This window comes from Podarcis liolepis (genome assembly GCF_965112155.1).
Source record: "Podarcis liolepis genome assembly, chromosome: 4".
Lineage (NCBI taxonomy): Eukaryota > Metazoa > Chordata > Lepidosauria > Squamata > Lacertidae > Podarcis > Podarcis liolepis.
The window spans coordinates 29,071,802-29,095,347 of NC_139558.1; the positions used below are offsets into that span (position 1 = coordinate 29,071,802).

Sequence of the window (23,546 nt, forward strand, 5' to 3'; positions counted from 1 at the left end):
TTAGGGGGACTATTGGGTTGTTGTTTTTATTTTTATTATGTATTCTGTGGTTTTATATCTTGATTTTATTTTGTGAACTGCTCTGAGACCCCCGGGTATAGGGCTGTATAAAGATTCAATCAATCAAGTAATTTAAAAAAATGTTGTAAGCATCCTTGAGCATGGTTTTAAGGCGGCATACAAATGAAAGGATGTAAAGGTATGCCCATTCCCTCAGAATCCTCCGCAAAATGCAACAAATGCTTTCGCAATCCAGGCTGGTGAATGCAGGTAACCTTCCCTTCGGTTGTGACATATTGAGAGGCTGCCATACAATTTATGTCTAATTCTCGCCTGCATTCGGTCGGAAACTGAAAAATAGCACATCAGAGAACCAGGAGCCAAACTTCTGCTTTTCTATCATTATTCATACAAACCAACACACAAATGCCAGGAAAAAACATTATATTATAATATAATTAATTAATATAATTATTAATTAAGATTACAATTATATTATAATATAAATTAATTCCAATCACGTGAGCCCCCAACTTGTAGGATGACTACAAGTCACGAGAACTAAGCAGCATACAATCTCTGGTCAGGTAAACACCACGACGGAGGAGTCCCAACTCCCATCTCCTCCTCACGGGAAACGCGGGAAGATTGAGGCATCATGGCGCCTCCGGCAGCCTCTTCCCTCCCCGACAGCGTCATTCCGACTACGTTACTCGCCGCCACGCGCCTGCGCCGAATTCTACAGCGGGGGGCGGGGCGAACTCAAGCAGCAGTTGGGCAGCCGCTGGACGGCGCGAGCCAATGAGAGGGCGCCTGTGTGGCCGCGCGGCCTACCCACCGCTCCGCCTCAGTACAGTCGCCTGGCGCCTTCAGCCGCCGCCTCCCCCCGCCCCCGCGAGCGCCACAGTCTCCGGCATCTCTCTGGCTTGTGAGAGCAGCCGCCATTGTAGCGCCTCTCTCTCCGTCGCCGTTGTTTTCTCCCGGGTAGGTACTTCGCCGTTTCTTCAGCCCCCCCCATTCCTCCTCCTTCTCCTTCTCCTCCTCCTTCACCTCTACCGCCCAGTTTAATAGAGTAACGGACAGGGACGTCTTTTCCACCTCATGTGTGAAAAGCTCGGCTCGCCTCCCCGCCCTTTTTTTTTTTTAAAACGCACCACAGTAGCCTTTTGTCCCCTCCCCCTTTCCGTTCGCATAGCGTTTTGCGCGCGCTCGGTTCCCTTCCCCCCGTTCTCTGCGCGCGCACAGCTCTTGTATGTCTCCTCTCTCCCTCGCGCACTGATACCTCCCCCTCACTGCAAACCGCTTGTTGCTGGCAGACTTGTGCGTGCACACGATCAAACCGTTTCTGTTTTTCCCCCCGTGTTCAACTGTGCTTGCCGTCGGCCCTAAGCTCTCAAGGTTTATGCACAGTAGCAGGTCGTTGCTGTTTCCAGAAGGCTGGACTACGAGGCTCAGTTATTTAGGATTAGGAGTACAGTGGTACCTCGGGTTAAATACTTAATTCGTTCCGGAGGTCCGTTCTTAACCTGAAACTGTTCTTAACCTGAAGCACCACTTTAGCTAATGGGGCCTCCTGCTGCCACTGCGCCGCCGGAGCACAATTCCAGTTCTCATCCTGAAGCAAAGTTCTTAACCTGAGGTACTATTTCTGGGTTAGCGGAGACTGTAACCTGAAGCATCTGTAACCCAAGGTACCACTGTAATTGCTGCCTGGGGGTTATCGGGTCCCATTGAGTGTTGGGGACCACCTGCATCAGGAGAGCCACAGGTACCCACCCCATCCTTGGTGTAAGGTCAACATCGACTTGGATTTTTTCCTGCCTAACTGCAGCAGTGGGATGCACATTTCAAGACAAGTTTTATAATGTTGGTGGAAATACCATTGCTTAAATAGTCTCATGGAAAGCATATTATACAGTGGTACCTCGGGTTACAGACGCTTCAGGTTACAGACACTTCAGGTTACAGACTCCGCTAACCCAGAAATAGTGCTTCAGGTTAAGAACTTTGCATTCATCTAATCCTATTAAATATTCCTAGTGTGGTGCCCTGATTCTTATAGTAAATATGTGGTGTTCTTAGATGAGGGAAGATTTCATCCCAGTCGGTTAGTACAAAATCTTATGTTTAGTTGTTACATGTGCTTTGTTTTTAACCGTAACTTCCCAAACCATTTTTACTTTCCTGATGTATCATGAAGTACTAGTACTGCTATGGGCAAACAGACACAGATCATGGAATTGTAGAGTTGGGAGGTACCCCAAGAGTCATCTAGTCCAGCCCCCTGCATCAATCCTGCCCACAGCTGTCCCTTGGTGGGCACGAACCACCAACCTTCTGGTTAACAGCCAAATGCACTGACTCATTGTGCCACAGGAGGAACATTATATTAATGTTAGTATTTCATATTATTATTATTAATTAAATTTGTATACCACCCTATACCCACAGGTCTCAGGGCAGCTACAACATAAAATCACAATATAAAAACCCAAAATACATAATAAAAATAAATATTTAAAAACATTTAAATACTATTGTTTATTAAAAGCAAATAGTACAATCATTTCACTTTATGATTCTGAGACTTGCACTGATTCTGAGACTTAACCTTTAATTTTTCCTAAGACATGTTTCTAATATAAAATTATAGGGTCAGAATCCCTAATATACATTTTATAAAGATTCTTGGTTTTGAGTGACATTATGTTTATTAGAACCCAACTCTGTGAAACTAGATCTTTCAGTATGGTGTCTTTTTATTTGGATGTTCTATTCTCAGCTGTGGAAGCTCATTTCAAGAGACCAACCTGTGCTGAGACATAAAGATACTTTAAAGCCCAACATCAAAACATTATTATTAACTTCAATAATGTAATAATAAAGCTCGTGGGATAGAAAATGCAGTCTAGCACCTTGTAGTATTTGACTTGTTTAACATTTTACATGCTGCCTCTCCAGATGGTTGAAGTGGCTAGTAACAGTCATAAAAACAATTGAAATAAAATTCTGTAATTAAAAATAAACCAAGGCACTGGTAAAAATAACTACCAGTAGAATAACTTCCAGAGGTCACCCAAGCGTGATATACTTTGCACTTCTTTCTAAAGCAAGTCTCAATTTCTTAAGGGTCATATCTGTAGGTGAGGAGTGATGTGTACAATATCTGCAGGAGAAGAGATATATTGTGAACTGTGGTCCTCACTAATAAATATGTTTGCAGTGTATGCACCTGCCAGTCTTAAGATAACTCAATCACGGCTTCACACCTATCTGTCATCAAGAAAACAGTATTTTATATTTAAATATTTAAGAGTTTGTATTTATGCATCATTTTTCCTTAGTGTTCAGTGTGCTTCAGATGCGTTCTCTCAGTAGTCCTTAACAATCCTGTGAGGCAAGCCAGTACTATGGCTTTAAACAAGGATCAATGGCTACTAGCCATGATGGCTGTGCTCTGCTTCCACAGCCAGAGGAAAATAATCTGTGAAACAGAAGCCTCCAGTCAAAATCTCAAATAAGCCCAAACTCACTGGATTTTTTTTATTTCTTGGCCCACCATCTGCAAATGGGGATACGTGAATGCAAATAGTTAAAATATAATCATGTACTTTTAAGCTGATTTATCCAAAATGACATGGACACATGGAGCTCCTAAAGGTAAAGGGTAAAGGGACCCCTGACCATTAGGTGTAGTCGTGACCGACTCTGGGGTTGCGGCTCTCATCTCGCTTTAATGGCCGGAGGATCAATGGCTACTAGCCCTGATGGCTGTGCTCTGCTTCCATAGCCAGAGGCAATAATGCTTCTGAATACCCATTGCTGGAATTGGCAGAAGGTGCTTGGGTCCTGCTTTGGGGCTTCCAACAGGCACCTGGGTGGCCACTTTGAGAACAGGATGCTGGACTGGATGTGTCATTGGCCTGATCCAGTGGGTGCCTCTTATGTTCTCACGTATCCCCATTTGCAGATGGTGGGCCAAGAAATTAAAAAATATCCAGTGAGTTTGGGCTTATTTGAGATTTTGACCGGAGGCTTCTGTTTCACAGATTATTTTCCTGCTACACTATGCAGTACTAGCTTCCTGGAAGCTATGGAGTCAGTGTGCTTCTACACTGCTAATAGTTTCAATGTCAAATATTTTAATATTCTAAATACTCTGAGTAGTATATGGTACCTTGAGAAATGGCATTAAGGTTGCATCCTGGGGTGTCCCATGTAGCAGTGAACATGGAAATAAAAAGTTCTGGTTAGTTTTTATTTTTGATGAAATAGTGAATGAAGGTTACCGTGACCCCATGGCTTAGCATGAATGAAAAAATATGCAGGTTCCTAGGGGGAAGATTAGGGACGCGGGTGGCGCTGTGGGTAAAACCTCAGTGCCTAGGACTTGCCGATCGCATGGTCGGCGGTTCGAATCCCTGCGGTGGGGTGAGCTCCCGTCGTTTGGTCCCAGCTCCTGCCCACCTAGCAGTTCGAAAGCACCCTTAAGTGCAAGTAGATAAATAGGTACCGCTTTATAGCGGGAAGGTAAACGGCGTTTCCGTGTGATGCTCTGGTGCCGGTTCGCCAGAGCAGCTTCGTCACGCTGGCCACGTGACCCGAAAGTGTCTGCGGACAGCGCTGGCTGCCGGCCTCTAGAGTGAGATGAGCGCACAACCCTAGAGTCTGTCAAGACTGGCCCGTACGGGCAGGGGTACCTTTACCTTTACCTTAGGGGGAAGATTGTAGTCACTGTGCTCCTTTCCAGGCCTCCTGCTTTCATGCTACCTCCGGAACAAAGTCATTCTTTGACATAGCATTGCATCTGAACCTGGGCTTATGGTTTGACTTGCTCTAGCTGTGACTAAGACCCCTCCACTCCAGCTGTCTATGCTATATGCATATGTTTTGGTGGAAGCACTGGATGGAGTGTGTGGCATTGGGAGTGGGACTTATCTGCATGGCTCATTTCCTTGCTTCCGTGTTTCTGTACATGGGAGATAGTAACACCTGCAAAGAGCTATAAGTTTAACCCTTTTAAGAGTGAATGTTACTGGCACATAGCAAAATATTCATAATAAAATTTATTTTTCCGTACCTTACAACTGTTGTCTACATTACTATGTAATGGCCCTTCTGGGTTTTGACTGGTTTAGTTGGTATACAGAATGAGGAAGAATACAGCATAATTTACCGTATTTTTCGCTCTATAACACGCACCTGACCATAACACGCACATCGTTTTTAGAGGAGGAAAACAAGGGAAAAAATATTCTGAATGAAACAGTGGACGTATCATTTTTGTGCTTCATGCTGTGGCCACAGACATGTGATCTGATGGTGAATTTGGGGTGACCCAATGCAAAAATCCTGAGAATCCCTGTGGATCCATGCTTTGTAACCACGTTTTTGCACCATTGCAGCCCCAGGCAACAGTGGGTGCGTGATTTTTTTTTTGGGGGGGGGACAGGCTGTAGCCATGGACATGCTATGTGCTCTGATGGTGAATTTTGGCTGACCCAATGCAAAGATCCTGAGGATCCATGTGGATCCATGCTTTGTAACCACGTTTTTGCACCATTGCAGCCCCAGGCAACAATGGGTGTGTGATTTTGGGGGGGCAGGCTGTAGCCATGGACATGCTGTGTGCTCTGATGGTGAATTTGGGGTGACCCAATGCAAAGATCCTGAGGATCCATGTGGATCCATGCTTTGTAACCACATTTTAAGTGGGGAGGGAAGGAAAAACACAGAAGGCTAAGAATGCAGGAGAGGGCTATAACGTGAGGAAAGGAAGGCAAAAGTTTCCCCCCACCCACCCACCCAAGCCAGCCAGCGTGCGCTCTCTCTCTCCCTCTCCCTCTCCCTCCCACCAGCATGACAGAAGAAAGCATTTTAACTGCATTAAGAACTATTTAGCAGCGAAACCTAAGCTTTGCCATCCCTTAAGAGGTACAGACACTGTAATCTTCCAGATCGCATGAATTTACAGGCAAAACACTGTTTAAGGATTTCATCCTTTTAAATGGAAGAAAGCATATTTGAATGCTGTGTGTCTCCAAAAACAAAAAGCAGGAAGTCAAATCAGAATTTTAAGCCGAACCTGTAATCTCTCTTCCCTTCACATACATTGTTCCCTCCGGAGCAGGGAGAGGATAGAACGAGGGACGCTCTGCTCTCCTCTCTACTTGCCTGGAGGGGAGGGGCTTTCCCTGCTCTTTGTTTGGACGCTCTGCTCTCCTCTCTACTTGCCTGGAGGGGAGGGGCTTTCCCTGCTCTTTGTTTGGACGCTCTGCTTTCCTCTCTACTTGCCTGGAGGGGAGGGGCTTTCCCTGCTCTTTGTTCCGTTTGAGCAAACACAGTAACGAAACAGAGCAGGGTGGGCAGTAAGACCCTGAGGCAGAATGCAGGAAAACTGCCGCTTCCTCTCTCACGGAGCTCCCTTCTCCCTGAAGCGCGGTTTGATTTTTGCCTCATTTTTCGGCTCCAGGAAGCACACATTCGCTCCATAACACGCACAGACATTTCCCCTTCCTTTTTAGGAGCAAAAATCTGCGTGTTATAGAGCGAAAAATACGGTAATAGTGAAATCAGGAAGATCAGCTCACTTCAAGCCAGATTCACAACCCATATATTTGCTAGCTCCATTCGATTGGAATTTGCCTGTAGGATTTAAATAAAAGGGTCTGGAACTAGCAGGATATTCTCTGCAGATTGTGTGTTTTGTTAGGCTTTCTGCAACAGAAGAACCATCTGGAATTGGTAAACAGATTAAATTGCCCTCAGCAACTGCTGATGATTTTGTAAACAATGAAGAGATTTATATTCAGAAGTATTTGTACATAGGGTGATTTCCCTCCGAAGTGGAAGATTGTGATATACAGCTTAACAAGATTAGATGATTTGATTTTTCTTAGGAGATATAATTATTCAGCTGAGTGTTCGTTTAGTTAATTTTACTTTAATAAGAACAAACTTTTCTGTATGTTATGTGCTAACTTTTTAACTTTTATTTTAGGAATACTGGAGCTTACAGTCTGAAACATGTGTAGTGTTATGCAAGTTGACAATAGAAAAATGGACATGTTGAAGATCCTGCGTAAAACAACAGAGCGCTTGGAATGTGATCACTGCAGTTTCAGAGGGTCTGACTATGAAAACATACAGATTCATATGGGTACTATCCACCCTGAGTTTTGTGATGAAATGGATACTGCAGGACTGGGGAAACTTATTTTTTACCAGAAAAGTGCGAAGTTGTTCCACTGCCACAAATGTTTTTTTACCAGCAAAATGTATTGCAATGTTTATTATCACATCACAGCACATCATGCAATGCCTGACAAATGGAAAGAAGAGCAAAAAGATTTGTTAGCAACAGGCGCAGAAACTGTAAAGAAACCTCTGTTTGTGGAACCTCAGAAGTCTTCTCCGCCTCCTGAGTCACTGAAACCCACTGTTTCTCCCGAATCTCAGAAGCTGGCTCCCTCTGAAGCCCTCAAGCCTGACGTTGGGTTACCTTCCAAGATACCAAAGTCCATCTCAGTTGTATCCATGGAGCAACCAAAGGTTGTTCCAGTTGCATGCGCAGAGCCACAGAAACTCATCTCTGTTGCATCATCAGAGCTCCCAAAACCTATTCCAGTGGTGTCATCAGAGCCATCGAAAGCAGTCCCTTTTGTGGCTCCAGAGCCCCTGAAACCCACTCCAGTGGAGTCCTCAGATGTATCAAAACCTGTATCTGCTATCTCCCCTGAGCCACAGAAACCTGGCACAGTCACATATGTTGAGCCACAAAAACCCTTCTCTAATGTACATCCAGAACTGCATGTATCTATCTCAGAGTCAGAGAAGCCTGCACCACTTGTTTCTCTAGAACCACAAAAACCGCTACAACCTGTATCCCCAGAACCTCAGAAGTCTGCTGTGCCTGCATCTCCACCTGTAGCTGCATCTGAACCACAGAAATTTGCTCCGGCTGTGTCTCCCGAGCCTCGCAAGCATTCTCCAGCTGTGTCTCCTGAACCTCGCAGGCACTCTCCAGCTGTGTCTCCTGAGCCTCGCAAGCACTCTCCGGCTGTGTCTCCTGAACCTCGCAGGCACTCTCCAGCAGTGTCTCCTGAGCCCCGCAGGCACTCTCCAGCTGTGTCTCCTGAGCTAAAGAAATCTACATCGGCTATATCCTCAGAAACTCGCAGGCATATTCCTCCGATGCGGAGGCCTGCTTCAGCACTTTCCCCTGAACTAAGAAAACCTGAACCACCAATACCAGATCACTGGAGGTCTGCTCCTAGTATTGCTCCAGAACCCTGGAGGCCTGCTCCTAATATTTCCCACGAACAACAGAAGTCTTCTATTACTGTGTCACCTTGGTCCCCCAAACCTCCCACATCTATGTCAGTGGAGTCTAGGAGGCCTGCCTCAGAACCTCGAAGACCAGGTTCTATGATGTCCCCAGAGCCTCAGAAGTTTGTGCCAGAGCCTTGGAAATCTACCTCCTTGCCTGAGTCTCAGAAATCTAGTCTTGTTTCCTCAGAGCCCTGGAAACCCATTTCTTCTGTTTATCCTGAAGGCTGGAAACCTGTCTTGTCTCCTGACACATGGAGATCATCACCAGCAGTACCACCCTCTGCACATCCCATGCCAACAGAGCTTAGAAAGTCTGGTCCCCCGATGTCACCTGATCTTTGGAAACCTTCATTCTTTCCTGAGCAACGTAAGCCAGCTCCTGTGTCTCCTGACCCTTGGAAATTCCCTTCTGACTCTCGGAAGTCTCCTTTCTTTTCAGAGACTCAGAAGCCTGCTCCTTTTGTTTCTTCTGAGTTCCAAAAACGTGCTTTGTTTTCCGAACCCCGAAAACGGGCACTTTTTCCAGAGTCTAAGAAATCTGTTCCTCCTCCTACTTCTGCTGATGTACAAAAACGTCCATTCTTCCATGAAACTCACATGTCTTTTCCTGAAGTCCAAAAACATGCCCTGTTTTCTGAACCTCACAGACCACCTCCTGTTTCACCTGAGGCCCAAAAGCATGCCTTCTTCCCAGAGCCCCAGAAACATGTTGCAGTTTCTCCTGAAGTTGCAGAGCATGTTCTCTTTGGAGAACCTCAGAAACCACCTGTTCTTACTCATGAAGTGCTGAAGGCGTCTTCGGTTTCTCCTGAAATTCAGAAACATGCAAGCTTCACTGACCCACAGAAGGCACTTCCTGGTTCCCCTGAGAAACAACGGCAAGGTTTCTTTGCTGAGCCTTCAAAAGGTTCTCTTTCACTTGAGCTCCAGAAACCTACTCCTATGTCTTCTGATCCAAAGCAGAACTTTGGTTCTGATGTCCACAGACCACTGGAAACAGCAGGCAGAGAAGTTCACAAAACTGCTGTCTCTGACTTCGGTCAGTCTGCTGCACCCATTTTTTCAGACTTGCAGGTACATTCCGAATCTGGTAAAGATTTCTTCACTGAGCAGCCAGAAGGTGAGAATCCATTCAGTAGTCTGTTAGCTCCAAAGGAGCAGCTTATACAAGCCAAGGAAGCTACAAAAGAAGTATTATTTTCTTGTCCAAAGAAGAAACCGAAGAAGGAAAATCAGGAAACTGCAAATATAGACCTAAATAACAGTGGGAGTGGAAATAATGAAATGGATACCTCTGACGTTAAGGAGCAGGAATCAAACAGTGATCAAGAACAGTTTGATCCAGAAACTTCTGAACTCAATAAAGACACTAAAATTGATTTAGCTAGTCCCACTCAGCCTCAGTGTGTGCTGCAGTTTACTGAAGAAAAGGAAGCTTTTATCTCGGAAGAAGAAATAGCAAAATATATGAAGCGTGGCAAAGGCAAATATTATTGCAAAATTTGTTGCTGCCGGGCTATGAAAAAAGGTGCTGTTTTGCATCATTTGGTTAACAAGCATAATGTTCATAGTCCGTACAAGTGTGACATATGTGGAAAGGCATTTCTCTTGGAATCTCACCTTAAAAACCATGTTGCTGCTCATGGTCAGAGTTTGCTTAAATGTCCACGTTGCAGTTTTGAATCAAACTTTCCTAGAGGCTTTAAGAAGCATCTAACCCATTGCCAAAGTCGTCATAATGAAGAGGCCAATAAAAAACAGATGGATACCCTAACTGAGCCAGCTACTCAGAGTGAAGAGGCCAATAAGGTGCCAGTTGATGGCACCGAACCATTGAACGAATCACTTATCGAATCACTTACTGAACCACAGACTTAATCATATTTATTTTGGAAGTTGAAGAATCTCCAAAAATGTTAACTTGTGGTCAGTAATGCGGTTGAACTGTTTTATGCAACTATATCAGCATGTCACAATAAACATGATGGCCACAATTAAATGCAAAATTAAGTGCACTTAACTCATTTATTTGAATGGGCCCTAGTTTGCTTAACTGTGCTATATTGTAGCCATTAGTTTGCAGAAATATCGAACTACCAAAGTAATAGGCCTGTACTGGATTATATGGAGTGCTGTTTTTAAAACAAAACAAGAATGGAGATTAAGTCATGGACAGAGCAGTCAATGGGTTATTACAAATTCTCTGGCAACAGAATTATCAGATTCTGAGCCCTGACAGTACTTCGCTACCCAGAGCGGAAGGTTGGAGGTGGTGAGAGACAGAAGCAGAGCCCAGAGGTGGTGTACATATCCCTCCACCCTACATCCTGGGTTTGTGTCCAGGGAATGTGGGCTTTTGATTTCCTGATCCACATGCCCCCACAAACGGCTCCTTTTTGCCCTCTCCACTGCAACAGTAGCAGTCCTTTCAATTGTAGCTGGAAGGGCGCTCCTAAGGACAGACGACTTTGCCTGCAAGAGGGAGACAGCTGCAGAATCCTATGACTCCTGTGATTGTTGAATATTTGTGAGCATCTTTTCCAACTCACAAGGTGTCCAGCATGCTCCTCTGCATGCTCCGCTCTGCGCAGCCTTGTCAAGCCTTTTGTGGAGACAATCACCAATGCAATAAACTCACTTCACACCCACGGTACAGGCAGTAAGGTTTATTTCCGGTTTTGTACATCATTAACCCATACATCAGTCGCTAGCATGCTTCATCTGGAGATTGTTCTCCCCCTCGCAGCAGGACAAAGAGCAGTGAGAAAAAATGAACGAACTCAACTCTTTCAGTCTTATCTAGGTCCAGAGACACACTGCACATTAACATTACCTCGTGCTTCTGACCTGCTTCTATATTGTTTACATTATACTGTGTAGATACGGAATGACTACTAGTTTTAGTTTCACATATACCAACATCCCCCTCAGTCCTTATCGGAACTAGAGCACACACAAAAAACTTATACAGTACAGTGGTACCTCGGGTTACATACGCTTCATGTTACAGAGGCTTCAGGATGACCCATTCATACATGCAAGCCATCACTGCATGGTGCTGTCTTCAAGTTTATGGATATACAGTGGTACCTTGGGTTACAGACTCAACCCAGAAATAGTACCTCGGGTTAAGAACTTTGCTTCAGGATGAGAACAGAAATCGTGCTCTGGCGGCGCATGGCAGCAGGAGGCCCCATTAGCTAAAGTGGTGCTTCAGGTTAAGAACAGTTTCAGGTTAAGAACGGACCTCCGGAACGAATTAGGTACTTAACCCGAGGTACCACTGTATGCTTATTCAGTCTCAATTGCAAACACATTTCTCGTGTTTCTGAAACTTGAAAGCCTTGGTCATGCCATCAGCAATATTCTCACTGGGGCAATATTTTAGTTTCACTAGACCTTGTGAGACATGATCACAAACACTTTGAAATTTAATTTTAATATGTTTTGTTCTGTTCTTAAATTGTCCAGATTCTGCTAGCTATACCTTGCTCGCACTTTCCCAACCCTCCCAACATCATAGGTTTTCACTATGATTTACTAAATTACTAAAATAAGGAGCTGGAATAGCAGAAATGCGGCAATTCGCCCACTCAGTTAACTCTCCAAATCCAGTTTTTTATTTGAAATATATTGAATAGCTCAATATTTAGTGTAAACATCATAAAACTGAAATTGTTTTAAATTGTGCATGGAATAGTATAGTAGTTTGTCTTGAATCATAAGTAGTGATCATTTTTATAAGTATTGCAAGGAAAAATCAGTGTTTGCACCTCAGTAAATTTGCTTGTTTAGATTTTTTAAGTAGTTGTGCTTCTGCTCTCACTCTATTTGAAGTGCAGATTAATGTGTGTGAAATAGCTGGAGTAATGTCAGATGTATTGGACATATATATGCTGTCTTATATTATTGTTCTTTATAATTTGGGGAATGTGTTTTAAGCATTGTTTTCTATTCTAACAATAAAAATAATCTCTGCATTGAAATTGTTAAATTGTATGTATTAGGTATGTTTCATCAGCTTTTATTACTTCAGATATTTATTACTGGAATTAGTACAGATTTCTGTGCATTCTCTAATGCAGGTAAGTGATAGCATTTACAATGTAAATAATATTTTTTAAAAAAGAAAATTAAATGGTAATCTATACAAATCTCTTGTGTTTCAAATTCAACACCACATGTGGTTACATCATACATGATCTGCTTGTTCCACATGAGAAATGGATTTAGATGTCAACAAAATTGTGTAGGAAGTGGCAGCCGTGCCATTCAGTTGGTAGATAAATTGGTTTAGTCTTTCCCAGTCCACAGTACTACTTATGTTCATGACCCATAGCAATTGAAATTTGGAGGCTCTATCCTTTTGTCGTTTGGGATGTGAAGGTGTCATATCTCATCCTTCATGGTGTGCACCCTTTTATTTTACCAGAAGTGAAATGAAGTCCAAAGATACTGTTCTGCTGATTCAGCCTCTTGGATAAGCAGAGCATAGTAACTCTTAAAGAACCTATGTATTATGGCACTGGATAGATTTTTACATTTTTATTAAAACTTTTGTTGTTGTTGATGTAACTTCTGGTTGACACTTCTTGCTTTATCATGCAAGGTGTAATAAAATAGAAAAGTTCCAAAGGCATTAATATAATTCAGCCCAATGTAAGCATTGTTAAATATTACTGGTATAATTTTTTTTTTAAGTGTGCCAACATGAAGTGGGGATTATCTTTACAGTGCATGGACACGATCCCATGATTTGTATGTACATAGTAGGAGAATTTGGACAGCCTGAGATTTCTTTGAAGCTCTCATTACAGCTTTTTGCTCTGCGGAAGAGACAAGCTGGTTGCTTAAATTGCAACCTGAGTTTTCAGAGGTGCAATAGAAGCAGCTGTAGGTGAAACGTTTACCTGTATTTGAAAATAAGTTGTTTCATCTGAAGCTTTGCTTAAAAAATTGCGGCTGTCTCCTGCCATAAAACTTGCATGTAGAACTATAAAAATAATTGGAGGTGCCCATGCCAAGCATACTCTAGTCAAGATGTAGAAGAATTAAATTGAACCTGAAAGTAATTTAGCTAAGTGAGAAATGAAAACATTGTCTGTGTACCAACATATTTACACAGCTTGAATTCCCCAAAAGGTCAATGTGAGCCTTTATATAAGAATAGCACCTAATCTGCATTTTGTTTTCATCATAGATTAGTTTTTCTGAAGCATGTAAGGGCATGTGCCCTTGGGAAAAGTAAAAACATTCAGGTCTGGATTTTTCCATTACTATGATTTGAACAGATGTAAGTGAATTATATTGTATTAATAGTATGTAGAAGTTGGATGTTCCATGGCAGGAAAATGTGTACAGATAAATATTTATTATTTTGGCATTTATGCCCTGCTATAATAGTTTTTTTTCCCTAAACACACACACAGCTGCTTACAAAACAAAAAGAAGAGCATCACTTCATAAAATGTAACTTATTAGCAAAACTTGGAGGCTGTGTGCATGGATTGGATTACATTTTGACACTTTGTGGTTACATTTGCCAGCTCTATCTTTCAGGGAGCTCAGTGGATTGAATTTGGGTATTCCATGACCTACCTAACCACTGCTAGGTGAAAACATGATATGTTAATTTATTAGTATTTCCTTTGCATTAACTGGACTGGCGCTTTGCTAATAATGTCTAATAATCTTTTCCATACCCCACAATACATTTTATGACGGGAATCTATAACATTTTGTACGATATGAACTGTTGATGCAGGGACAGAACAAAAGTTATTTTTAAAAATTTTTAACAGAATTTCTAGCCTGCCCTTGTGCGTATCTATTACTCAGGGCAGCTGTCAACAATTAAATTCACAGTGTCATGAAACAATATCAAACAATATTACGCAACAGAGGTAGGCAGAATAAAAACAGATAAAAACTTCTGGGCCAGGCAGAAACCTGCTGGAATAAATATTGAACTATTGAGCAGAAGAGGAGCTGCATAGACATTGTTATTACAGACGCATATCTTCCTTCATAGGTGAGACATAGAGATGAGCCTCGTCACATCTTGGGCAGCAAAGCAGAGTAGTGGTGAAGGATGTAGCTGATTCTGGATCCAAACCCTTTAGGGCTTTAAAGGTAATTAGAAGCACTTAATTGTGCCTCCAACAAAATAACTTGGATATGATACTCTGCTTGTGTCGTCCTTTAGGACAGTGGCTAAGTTCAGCTGCTAGGTGGCAGCAGTATTTAGCCTTTAGCTTGCACTGGAGTTGATCTACTGCTTCCTAACTTTTTTTTCTTTTTTACAAAACTAGGAAGATGTTGATCTATTGTTGCTAGCAGAAGGCAAGGCAGACCATAATGTACATGCAAGACACATGTGCATGTATTACTTGATCACATTTATATCAGAAGCATCATGTATGAAGTGATATGCAAGTTCTGTCTGTGGTGTTTGATCCCTAATGGCTCCTTGACACATACAAAGCCACAATTTGTTGCAGTCATTGAATGTGCATGTGTCAAGTAGCCCTGGCAACCGTGGCAAACAGCATGCTCTCACGTTAACTCTTAGACAAAAAAAAAAAAAAATTCTCACAGTTCTGCCAGTGGCATCTTTTCCTAGGCCTTTATAGGGTTTGCTCAGATCCTGTTTTTTTTAAAAAAATGTTTTGACAGGGCAATCTCTAAAATTCAAGCTACTTCCCCATTACTTTTTATTTTAAAAGCTGCGCTCTCCTGAGCCAGGTGTTTCTCTTTTTAATATATCTCTATGAGCCATCTACCATTTCCACTGATGAGAAGACATAACTATGTCTCAAGTGTGTTCCCTTTTAAAATGGCAAAAAAAGAACTTTGATGATCTAGACTTTTTCTAGCCTGCCTATGTTAAAAGGTAAGGTCCAGTCATGACTGACTCTGGGGTTGCGGCGCTCATCTCGCTTTATTGGCCAAGGGAGCTGGCGTACAGCTTCCGGGTCATGTGGCCAGCATGACTAAGCCACTTCTGGTGAATCAGAGCAGCGCACAGAAACGCCGTTTACCTTCCCACTGGAGTGGTACCTATTTATCTACTTGCACTTTAACATGCTTTCAAACTGCTAGGTTGGCAGAAGCAGGGACCGAGCAACGGGAGCTCACCCCGTTGCGGGGATTCGAACCGCCAACCTTCTGATCAGCAAGTCCTAGGCTCTGTGGTTTAAGCCACAGCGCCTCCCGCGTCCCATCCTGCCTATGTTAAAAGCCTGCAAAAACTTTATCAATGAGCTATTTGAGCAGCCTTTTGCTTCTTAGGCACTACTGTTAACATCACTCAATACATTTTTAGAACGTTAACATTTATGTTGTGTTGGGGACAAGGCCCTGAATCATGCAAGTTTTGGGAATTATCACAGGAGCTGCAACCACACAGAGTTGCAATTGACAGGAACCCTGTTTCAGTTACTATTGATGATGATATGCAGCTAGTTCTGACCTATAGTAGTGAACATACTAAAAAGGTATCAGTAAAGACTTGTTGGTTAACACAGTTAATTACGCTCCCTCTTCCTTCCTAGAAACAGGATCTGACTGAAGGATACAACTTTACCTTGAAATAGCACTTCAGATTTCTGAATATATTTGAATATTCACATTTTGATCTGGAGCTAGTTTAGTTTATTCCGAATTCCCCGCCATACCATACAGGAAATTTGTGCTGGTCTGTTTACAGTACTGATTATATTCTTAGCTTAGTTGCCAGGGAACAAAACCTGGCTAAATCCTTGTGTAAATCAAAATACAATCTCTCTTTCTAATCCTGTTGCCTTACTCTTTATCACAATTCCTGAACCAGCCTTTACATATACTATGAAATTTACATGGAACTGTTATTTAATTGAAACTGAGGAAGATCTGCGCTATTCTCAGGGTGTATATCCTCATGGCATACCCGTTTTGAATGAGGCACCAGAGCACATTTCCTATTTTCATTACTACTACTGAATCATATTTATTTATTTACTTAACCTTTTGTTATAAGCTATCTGGGCAGAATTAAAAGTATCAAGTTATATATACAACAATAAAATAAGAATACAATAGAACATAATATATTAAAAATTAAGCTGTAAAAATAAATGTTAAAAGCTGCAACATGGTTTAAAAAGCTTGTGATTTTTTTTGCTGGAAAGTAATTAGAATAGCCATTTATAATAAAAAAGTAATAGTAATATAATAATTTATCAGGGCTACAACTGTTATAGATCATCACTAAAGTTACAATAATGTTTAAATGCATTTTGCTTAAGCTTACCTAATTCTATGAGAATTATGGCCTGAAGCTGATTAACAACGAGGCCACTTTTAAATCACTGGGCCTAAGAGTTAAGGGCATCTGTGACCACATTTTTATCCTATATTTTCTTTCTGAGAGTAAAATTAGACCAAAAATAGGATAAAAACCCACATTTTGCTCTGTTGTAGACAAGCCCAGATTGTGAGCCAGATACTGATGACATTTCAGCAAGTTACCTAGAGTGTATGAGATAGAGAAGGGTATAAATAGTAATTAAGTCACAAGCTGAACTTAACCATCAAAGGTAATTGACTAGGGAAAAGTGAGGGTGAATATATGTATACCATACCCTCCATGCTCTGGCAACTGCTATTTAAAACTCACTTATCAATATATTTTCATAACTTTTTTCATTATTTTTTTAAAAAGAAATTGGTCAACTGAACCCTGAATAAGAATGTCATTTGCATTTATAATTTCCTTTGCTCCTTAAAATAACATTGCAAATGTTCTTGAGAAGCCATTCAAGATTTTGGGTGCAATGGTTAAGTCTTTTGTCACCAAACCCTCAATAGCATTCTTTTTAAAAGAAAGAACAGTGAAAGGTCACCAGAGACAGTACCATATTGTTTGCTGAGAATTACAAAGGACAAAAGAGGAGAGTCATTTGACTTTAGCACACCTCCTTACTGAAATGGTTGCCAGTCACATAATTAACCAGACCTAGCAAGAAAAACAGAACAGTTTGACAGGACAGATGGTATCTATTAAAAGTTGTGTATTTATTTCATACATTCTAACTAGCATTTTAAAAAATACTCCATTAATTTGAAATGACTATCCAGTGATTTCTCGTTTTACGTTTAAAACTTTTAGCTGACAAAGGCAACAGCCAATAAACAGCATACCTAATTAAACTATTTTATGCTTTTTAAAAAGAGAACATACAGACCCTGTCAACAATCTCCATGCACAGATTTCAGGATTTATTTTCAAGCAGTTATTGAACAACACAGGGATAGACAATATGGCTGAGAGGCTGTTGATATGAGATGGTTATGGTGAATTAACACTTTGCTATAATCAGAAAGCAAAACCCAGGATGTTTTAGATGGGTAGGCAGGTATATCGAAGTTTAGGACACTGCAATGTCATACTGTCAGTGCAGGGGCTTTTGCCTGTGCAATGGGACTTAAGTCTCCCTGCCTCCAACCCAAATCTGCTCTGGTGGAGAAAACTCCAGTATAGATGGAGGTGGCTAAGGAGGGTGTGCAGGGAGAGGAGAGGTAGAGGATCTCCTTGTTGCACAAACATAAGTCCTTTATTGGTTAAATCCCTGTGCCTTTAGCAGTTGCTACAACCAACAGCCAGACCAATTGTGGTTTGTGATCCAGCCATAATCTCTGCCAAGGAATAGATACTGACAGTATGGTTCCAGGAGGCACACAAGAAAATATACCATCCCTTTATAGCTGACGTTCCATTCAGTGCCCTAAATACCATCATTCTTTCCTTGTCCCAGAAGGATGAAGTTGTACCAAAGAAGGAAGGATAGCATGTGTGAAGGAAGACAGTGAACATTCATCATCAGGTTAGAACATGTATCATTAGTGAAACAGCTTTTTAAAAAAAACATCAATAGCAAAATACACTTCATTAGGATGAGTGGGCAGAGGGCTTGTTCTGATACCCAGTTAAATGCAGTCCATTTCTTTGCACTGAGAATGTATGTATGGTACTACATGTACACACACATACACTCCGAGAACCCATTATTGCCATTTCAGCAATCCTAAAAGCAGACCTGGCTAGAATTGACTTTAGAAGCACTTGGCTTTTGAATGAATTCAAAGCATTATTTACACTGTGAAAAATAGAGGTGCACTCACAGATGGAGCAGGAGCCATTGTTGTCCCTGGTGACTCAAGTAACTGTAGCATTTCCCTACATGTAAAGTTCCATCCTGTGTCATTTCTTGGTCGCACTAAGAATATGATGGAATGCTGTGAGCCAGATTCATTCTACACCTAAATTGCATCTAAATATATTCAGAAAAAGAATGAGAAATACTGGTATTAGTTTTTGCCTTTCCATCAGCACTTTTAAATCCTAGATTGTGGGCTGAAAGTGGAAGATGGTTGAAGAGATTGGCCATGCTTAGGAACAGAAAAGTCCAAACATCCCATGTTTTCTCATTGTTTAAAAGGACTTTGCTGGACCATAAAAATGAAGTCAGATTGTTCTGACCCCTTTAGATAACGCTGTTACAAGCAAATATGTGTCCACTGCCACAGCTGAACATTCTTAAGTGCTCTGGCATCGCCTGCCTAGAAATTCCTTTGCAAGAGACTCCCACGTTCTGGCAAAATATTCACTATTTTGGCTTCTGCACGTAAGATAAAATAATTTAAATGGCAGTTATAAGAAAAATGCTGTGTTGTATGAAACTACAATGCTATGGCAAGGGAGCAGCTGAAGTACTGCTGTTTTAGTTAAGAGATGGTGATTGTAGTCACTTCATTGCTGAATAGAGATTCGAACTTGTGTCTTCGCATTGTGAGATTGTCCCTAGAAACATTATTCCTTGGCAGGAACAAAAAGAAAAGTAGATAGCAAAAAACAAATAAATGTGTTTCTGCTTAAAAGTTTTAACTTTGCATTCCTCTTTTGAAGATATATAGCCGTGCAACTCTTCCATATTGTGTTATGCATTTTATTTTTGTTTACACATATAGCTTAAAACAATGTCCCAAATGCTGCCTTCAGAGTGTCTATGAGCTGTCTTTAGAGCAAACTGTGGAAGGAATATACAATAATGGTGACCTTTTTTGTTCAATGAGCAGACAGGTTCATCTGCTTAGAGGTGCAGTTTTGTGTGAAGGAATGTGTCCAGTTTGTGCTGTCTCATTGCCATCTCTAATGGGAAGCATTCCAGGATAGTTAGCAAGCCAGCAGTTGTTTTGGAGTAGGGAGTACTTGGATAATTCTATACAAATGTTGCAACGACCAGTTCATTCAGTTTTACAATCAAAATGCACATAAAATCAAACCTTCTATAAAACCAACCTAAAGGGGTGACCCTTCTTTACACTCAAAATACAATTTTCTTAATTTTTCACTCAATCCCTTTATCTGAGAAAACTTTAAAATTCTGTGATCAGACCCTAATATTAATATGTATTCATATTCATATTGTACAATACAGATAAAATATTTTCCTAAGCTCTCTTAGTGGTGCAAGATCATCACCTCCAAACAAACTTACACACAAACACACCCACCACCCACTTCACCATGCATTCTTCATCCAGCTTTGGCTGTTCTTTCCGGTGCATATTTTTGATGCACTTACCCCAGCTAATCAAGGCTTTAAAAGTACTATTCACTTTTTAAAGATTCAGTTTTTTTAAGCTTGAGAAACAGTGTACAAATACAGCGGTACCTCGGGTTACATACGCTTCAGGTTACATACGCTTCAGGTTATAGACTCCGCTAGCCCAGAAATAGTACCTTGGGTTAAGAACTTTGCTTTAGGATGGGAACAAAAATCGTGCTCCGGCGGTGCAGCGGCAGCAGCGGGAGGCCCCCTTAGCTAAAGTGGTGCTTCAGGTTAAGAACAGTTTCAGGTTAAGAACAGACCTCCAGAACGAATTAAGTTCTTAACCCAAGGTACCACTGTACTCCTGACTGCAGTGCTGGCCCACCCATGAGGCAAGGGGAAGCAAACGCCTTGAGCAGCAGGATCCATAGGAGCAACATTTCCAGCCTCCAAGGAATACATCACCTGCTGATGCTGTTGGAGCAGTGACAGCTGTGGGACGCTCCTTGGAGGCCATATCTGCTGCCTCCTCAGCAACCTCCCCCCACCAAAATACAGTGACCTTTTGGCGAATAGGAGGCACTGCTGAACTCTTCCCATCCTTGTTCTCCATATAGATCTTCACTCCCCTCTTCTCTAGTGCAGGAGGCATTTTGTGGTTTGCCTCAGGTGCCAAAATTTCTTGGGCTGGCCCTACTTGACTGGCAAGAATGTTAGTTTCTTAAACTTTTATTGGCAAACGTACAAGATTCCAGTAGGGTTCAGCACCAAAAAACCAAACACCACTCACCCCCCCAAACCCCTCTGCATCTAAAACTTAAGTTAGTGCTGTATACCATTCATGAATCCTCATTGCATGTTGCAGAAACCTGTCTACACTCCATCCTATCCCCATCCTGAGTAAACATAAGGAAGGCTACCTTGCATTCTGATTTCCACTCCCTACTAGCAACCAACTGATTAATAAACTTAGATCAAATTGTCTAGTTACGAGTGCACAAGAACATGTGTGACTGATGCTATTGCCCTCTGTCCGCAAGGGCGTAGTCTCTCTCTAAGTGATGTTTTCTGGACTCTCCCCTGTAGGTAGTACATTGAGTCTTGCCAGTGTGTAAGCCCAGCATTGATTCGGGTTGGTCAAGTGGGAGAGAGACAACACCATTGGCTGCCCATCTTGCACCATCCCCAAACCCACACATACACTACTCCTGATTTGGCTGCTAAGTTCCTGGAATTCCTTGACAAGAATGTCATTTTTATTACATAGGAAGGTAATAGCCGATGGCACTGTAGTACATGGGGCAATTTTTACCTGTAACTATGAAAATGCACAAAATATTCCCTAAACAGCACACCCCAATGTCTCTCACAATTCTTTGCTAGGCCCATATTCACTCTTCTGGGAATGTCTGGTGTACACTACTTGTTACCATCTACAGCTCTCAGCAGAAATAACTTCAGTGTGTTATCAGCAAGCCAATCTGGACAGTAATATTTTTCACATTGGATCACAAGGCTGTCTTTCCGTGGAAGGTAACCCAAATGATTAATTAAATGATTAATTAATTAAACACACATATCAAGACAAGATTTGCATAGCATGGATGAATTATTGACTTATAGAAAAACTCCATGGGAGAGCAGACTGCTAACTTAAACAGAATTATCACATGGGAATAAAACATTAATGTTACAGGGTATATTTGAGGTCAAACAGAATGGCCCTTCTTCCTGTTTTGAATACACTCTTTATTTTCCATCTTATTTATAGTTAACAGAGAACACTGCCTTGAATTTAAAAAAAAAAATTGCTGGCGTGGTAGCTAGCTATTAGAAGTTTCATTTCCAATAAATCCTGCCATAATGGAATTTTTAGGCATGACAGCTTCCATCTGCTATGCAAAGCAAGCACAGCCTTGCTTCCATGGGTGGGGCCCTGACTCAGGCAGCAGACAAATGCCTGGCAGCCTGAAAAATAGAAAGACAGCCCAGAATATGAAAGTATTTAAACACATGCACAAAAACAACACAAATGTAAAGATTCTTTCTAAAATCCAAATAACTCAAATGTCTGCTGGAATTTTGCAAAAACAGTAAGATCAACAGTGCTTGTTCACTGGCATTTCTTACATTACATTTGCACAGTCCAAGGGCTCAGGGGAAGCAACAGTATTAAACAAGTACAAAAGCTGCAGGTCTGATTCACAGATGCACGTGTGCTATTCCAAGTGCAATCCTGTGTAGGTCTTCTCAGAAGTAAATCTAAGATGGAATTTTCTTCTAGGCCAGCACGTATGTTGTTGTTTAGTCATTTAGTCATGTCCGGCTCTTCGTGACCCCCTGGACCAGAGCACGCCAGGCACTTCTGTCTTCTACTGCCTCCCACAGTTTGGTCAGACTCATGCTGGTAGCTTCGAGAACACTATCAAACCATCTCTTCCTCTGTCGTCCCCTTCTCCTTGTGCCCTCCATCTTTCCCAACATCAGGGTCTTTTCCAGGGAGTCTTCTCTTCTCATGAGGTGGCCAAAGTATTGGAACCTCAGCTTCAAGATCTGTCCTTCCAGTGAGCACTCAGGGCTGATTTCCTTAAGAATGGATAGGTTTGATCTTCTTGCAGTCCACGGGACTCTCAAGAGTCTCCTCCAGCACCATAATTCAAAAGCATCAATTCTTCGGCGATCAGCCTTCTTTGTGGTCCAGCTTTCACTTCCATACATCACTACTGGGAAAACCATAGCTTTTACTATATGGACCTGTTTCCTGCTTGGCAGGGGGTTGGACTCGATGGCCCTTGTGGTCTCTTCCACCTCTATGATTCTATGATTCTATTCTATGACCTTTGTTGGAAAGGTGATGTCTCTACTTTTTAAGATGCTTGTCAGGGAACTGACATCAGAGGCACGGGAGAAGGAGAGGGTCTCTGATTCTGCAGGAGAAGGTCCCAGCGCTAGGGGGAGACTCAGCTGGGAAGAAAGGGAAGGGAATAAGTGTAACACCAGGGATCCAGGAGAGCAACGGGACGAGGAGGTGCAGGGGCTCCAGGACTCTTCGCTGGAAGTTAGTGAGGAGAGCCCAGGCACCCCGCTACCCACGCCCACCCTGCGCAGGAGACTCCCACGCAGTGAGAGGCGGAGACGCTTGGGCGTCAAACAGCTCTTATGTTGGCAGCGCTTTAAGAAACGCCCACAGACAGATTCTACGAGTGACTAAGGGCAGCCACGCTGAGATGGGCTGTGCAGTCCGAAGGGTTTAACCAGGCAATCTAACGCCCAAACGGGGCAGGATTACGCACGAGTAACTCCCAACCACTACAATGCTGTATAGGTTTGTCATTACTTTTCTCCCAAGAAGCAGGCGTCTTTTAATTTTGTGGCTGCTGTCACCATCTGCAGGGATCATGGACCCCAAGAAAGTAAAATCTCTCACTGCCTCCATTTCTTCCAGCACATATAGTACAAGCTTAATTTCTCTGCACTCGTTATCATACAGTTGGGGACTGAAAGCTGAAAAACATATTAAGGAGATATGGAAAAGATCTGCTTGTGGTGTTACATCAAGGATGACCCATTCGTACATGCAAGTCATCACTGCATGGTGCTGTCTTCAAGTTTATGGATATACAG

The 23,546-nt window shown here is 42.1% G+C and overlaps 1 protein-coding gene across 1 annotated transcript; it reads left to right on the forward strand.

Annotated features, from left to right (window-relative positions):
* The first annotated feature begins 800 nt into the window (after window positions 1-800).
* Window positions 801-10,984, forward strand: CHAMP1 (chromosome alignment maintaining phosphoprotein 1). The gene is made up of 2 exons (XM_083501454.1): window positions 801-984; window positions 7,001-10,984. Exon 2 carries the CDS (start codon window positions 7,027-7,029, stop codon window positions 10,207-10,209), a length of 3,183 nt encoding a protein of 1,060 aa, XP_083357580.1. The 5' UTR covers window positions 801-984; window positions 7,001-7,026; the 3' UTR covers window positions 10,210-10,984.
* Window positions 10,985-23,546: the final 12,562 nt, after the last annotated feature.

What these genes read in the sequence shown, in the direction of transcription:
- CHAMP1 (XM_083501454.1), top strand. Translation starts at nt 7,027, where the DNA reads ATGTGTAGTGTTATGCAAGTTGACAATAGAAAAATGGACATGTTGAAG.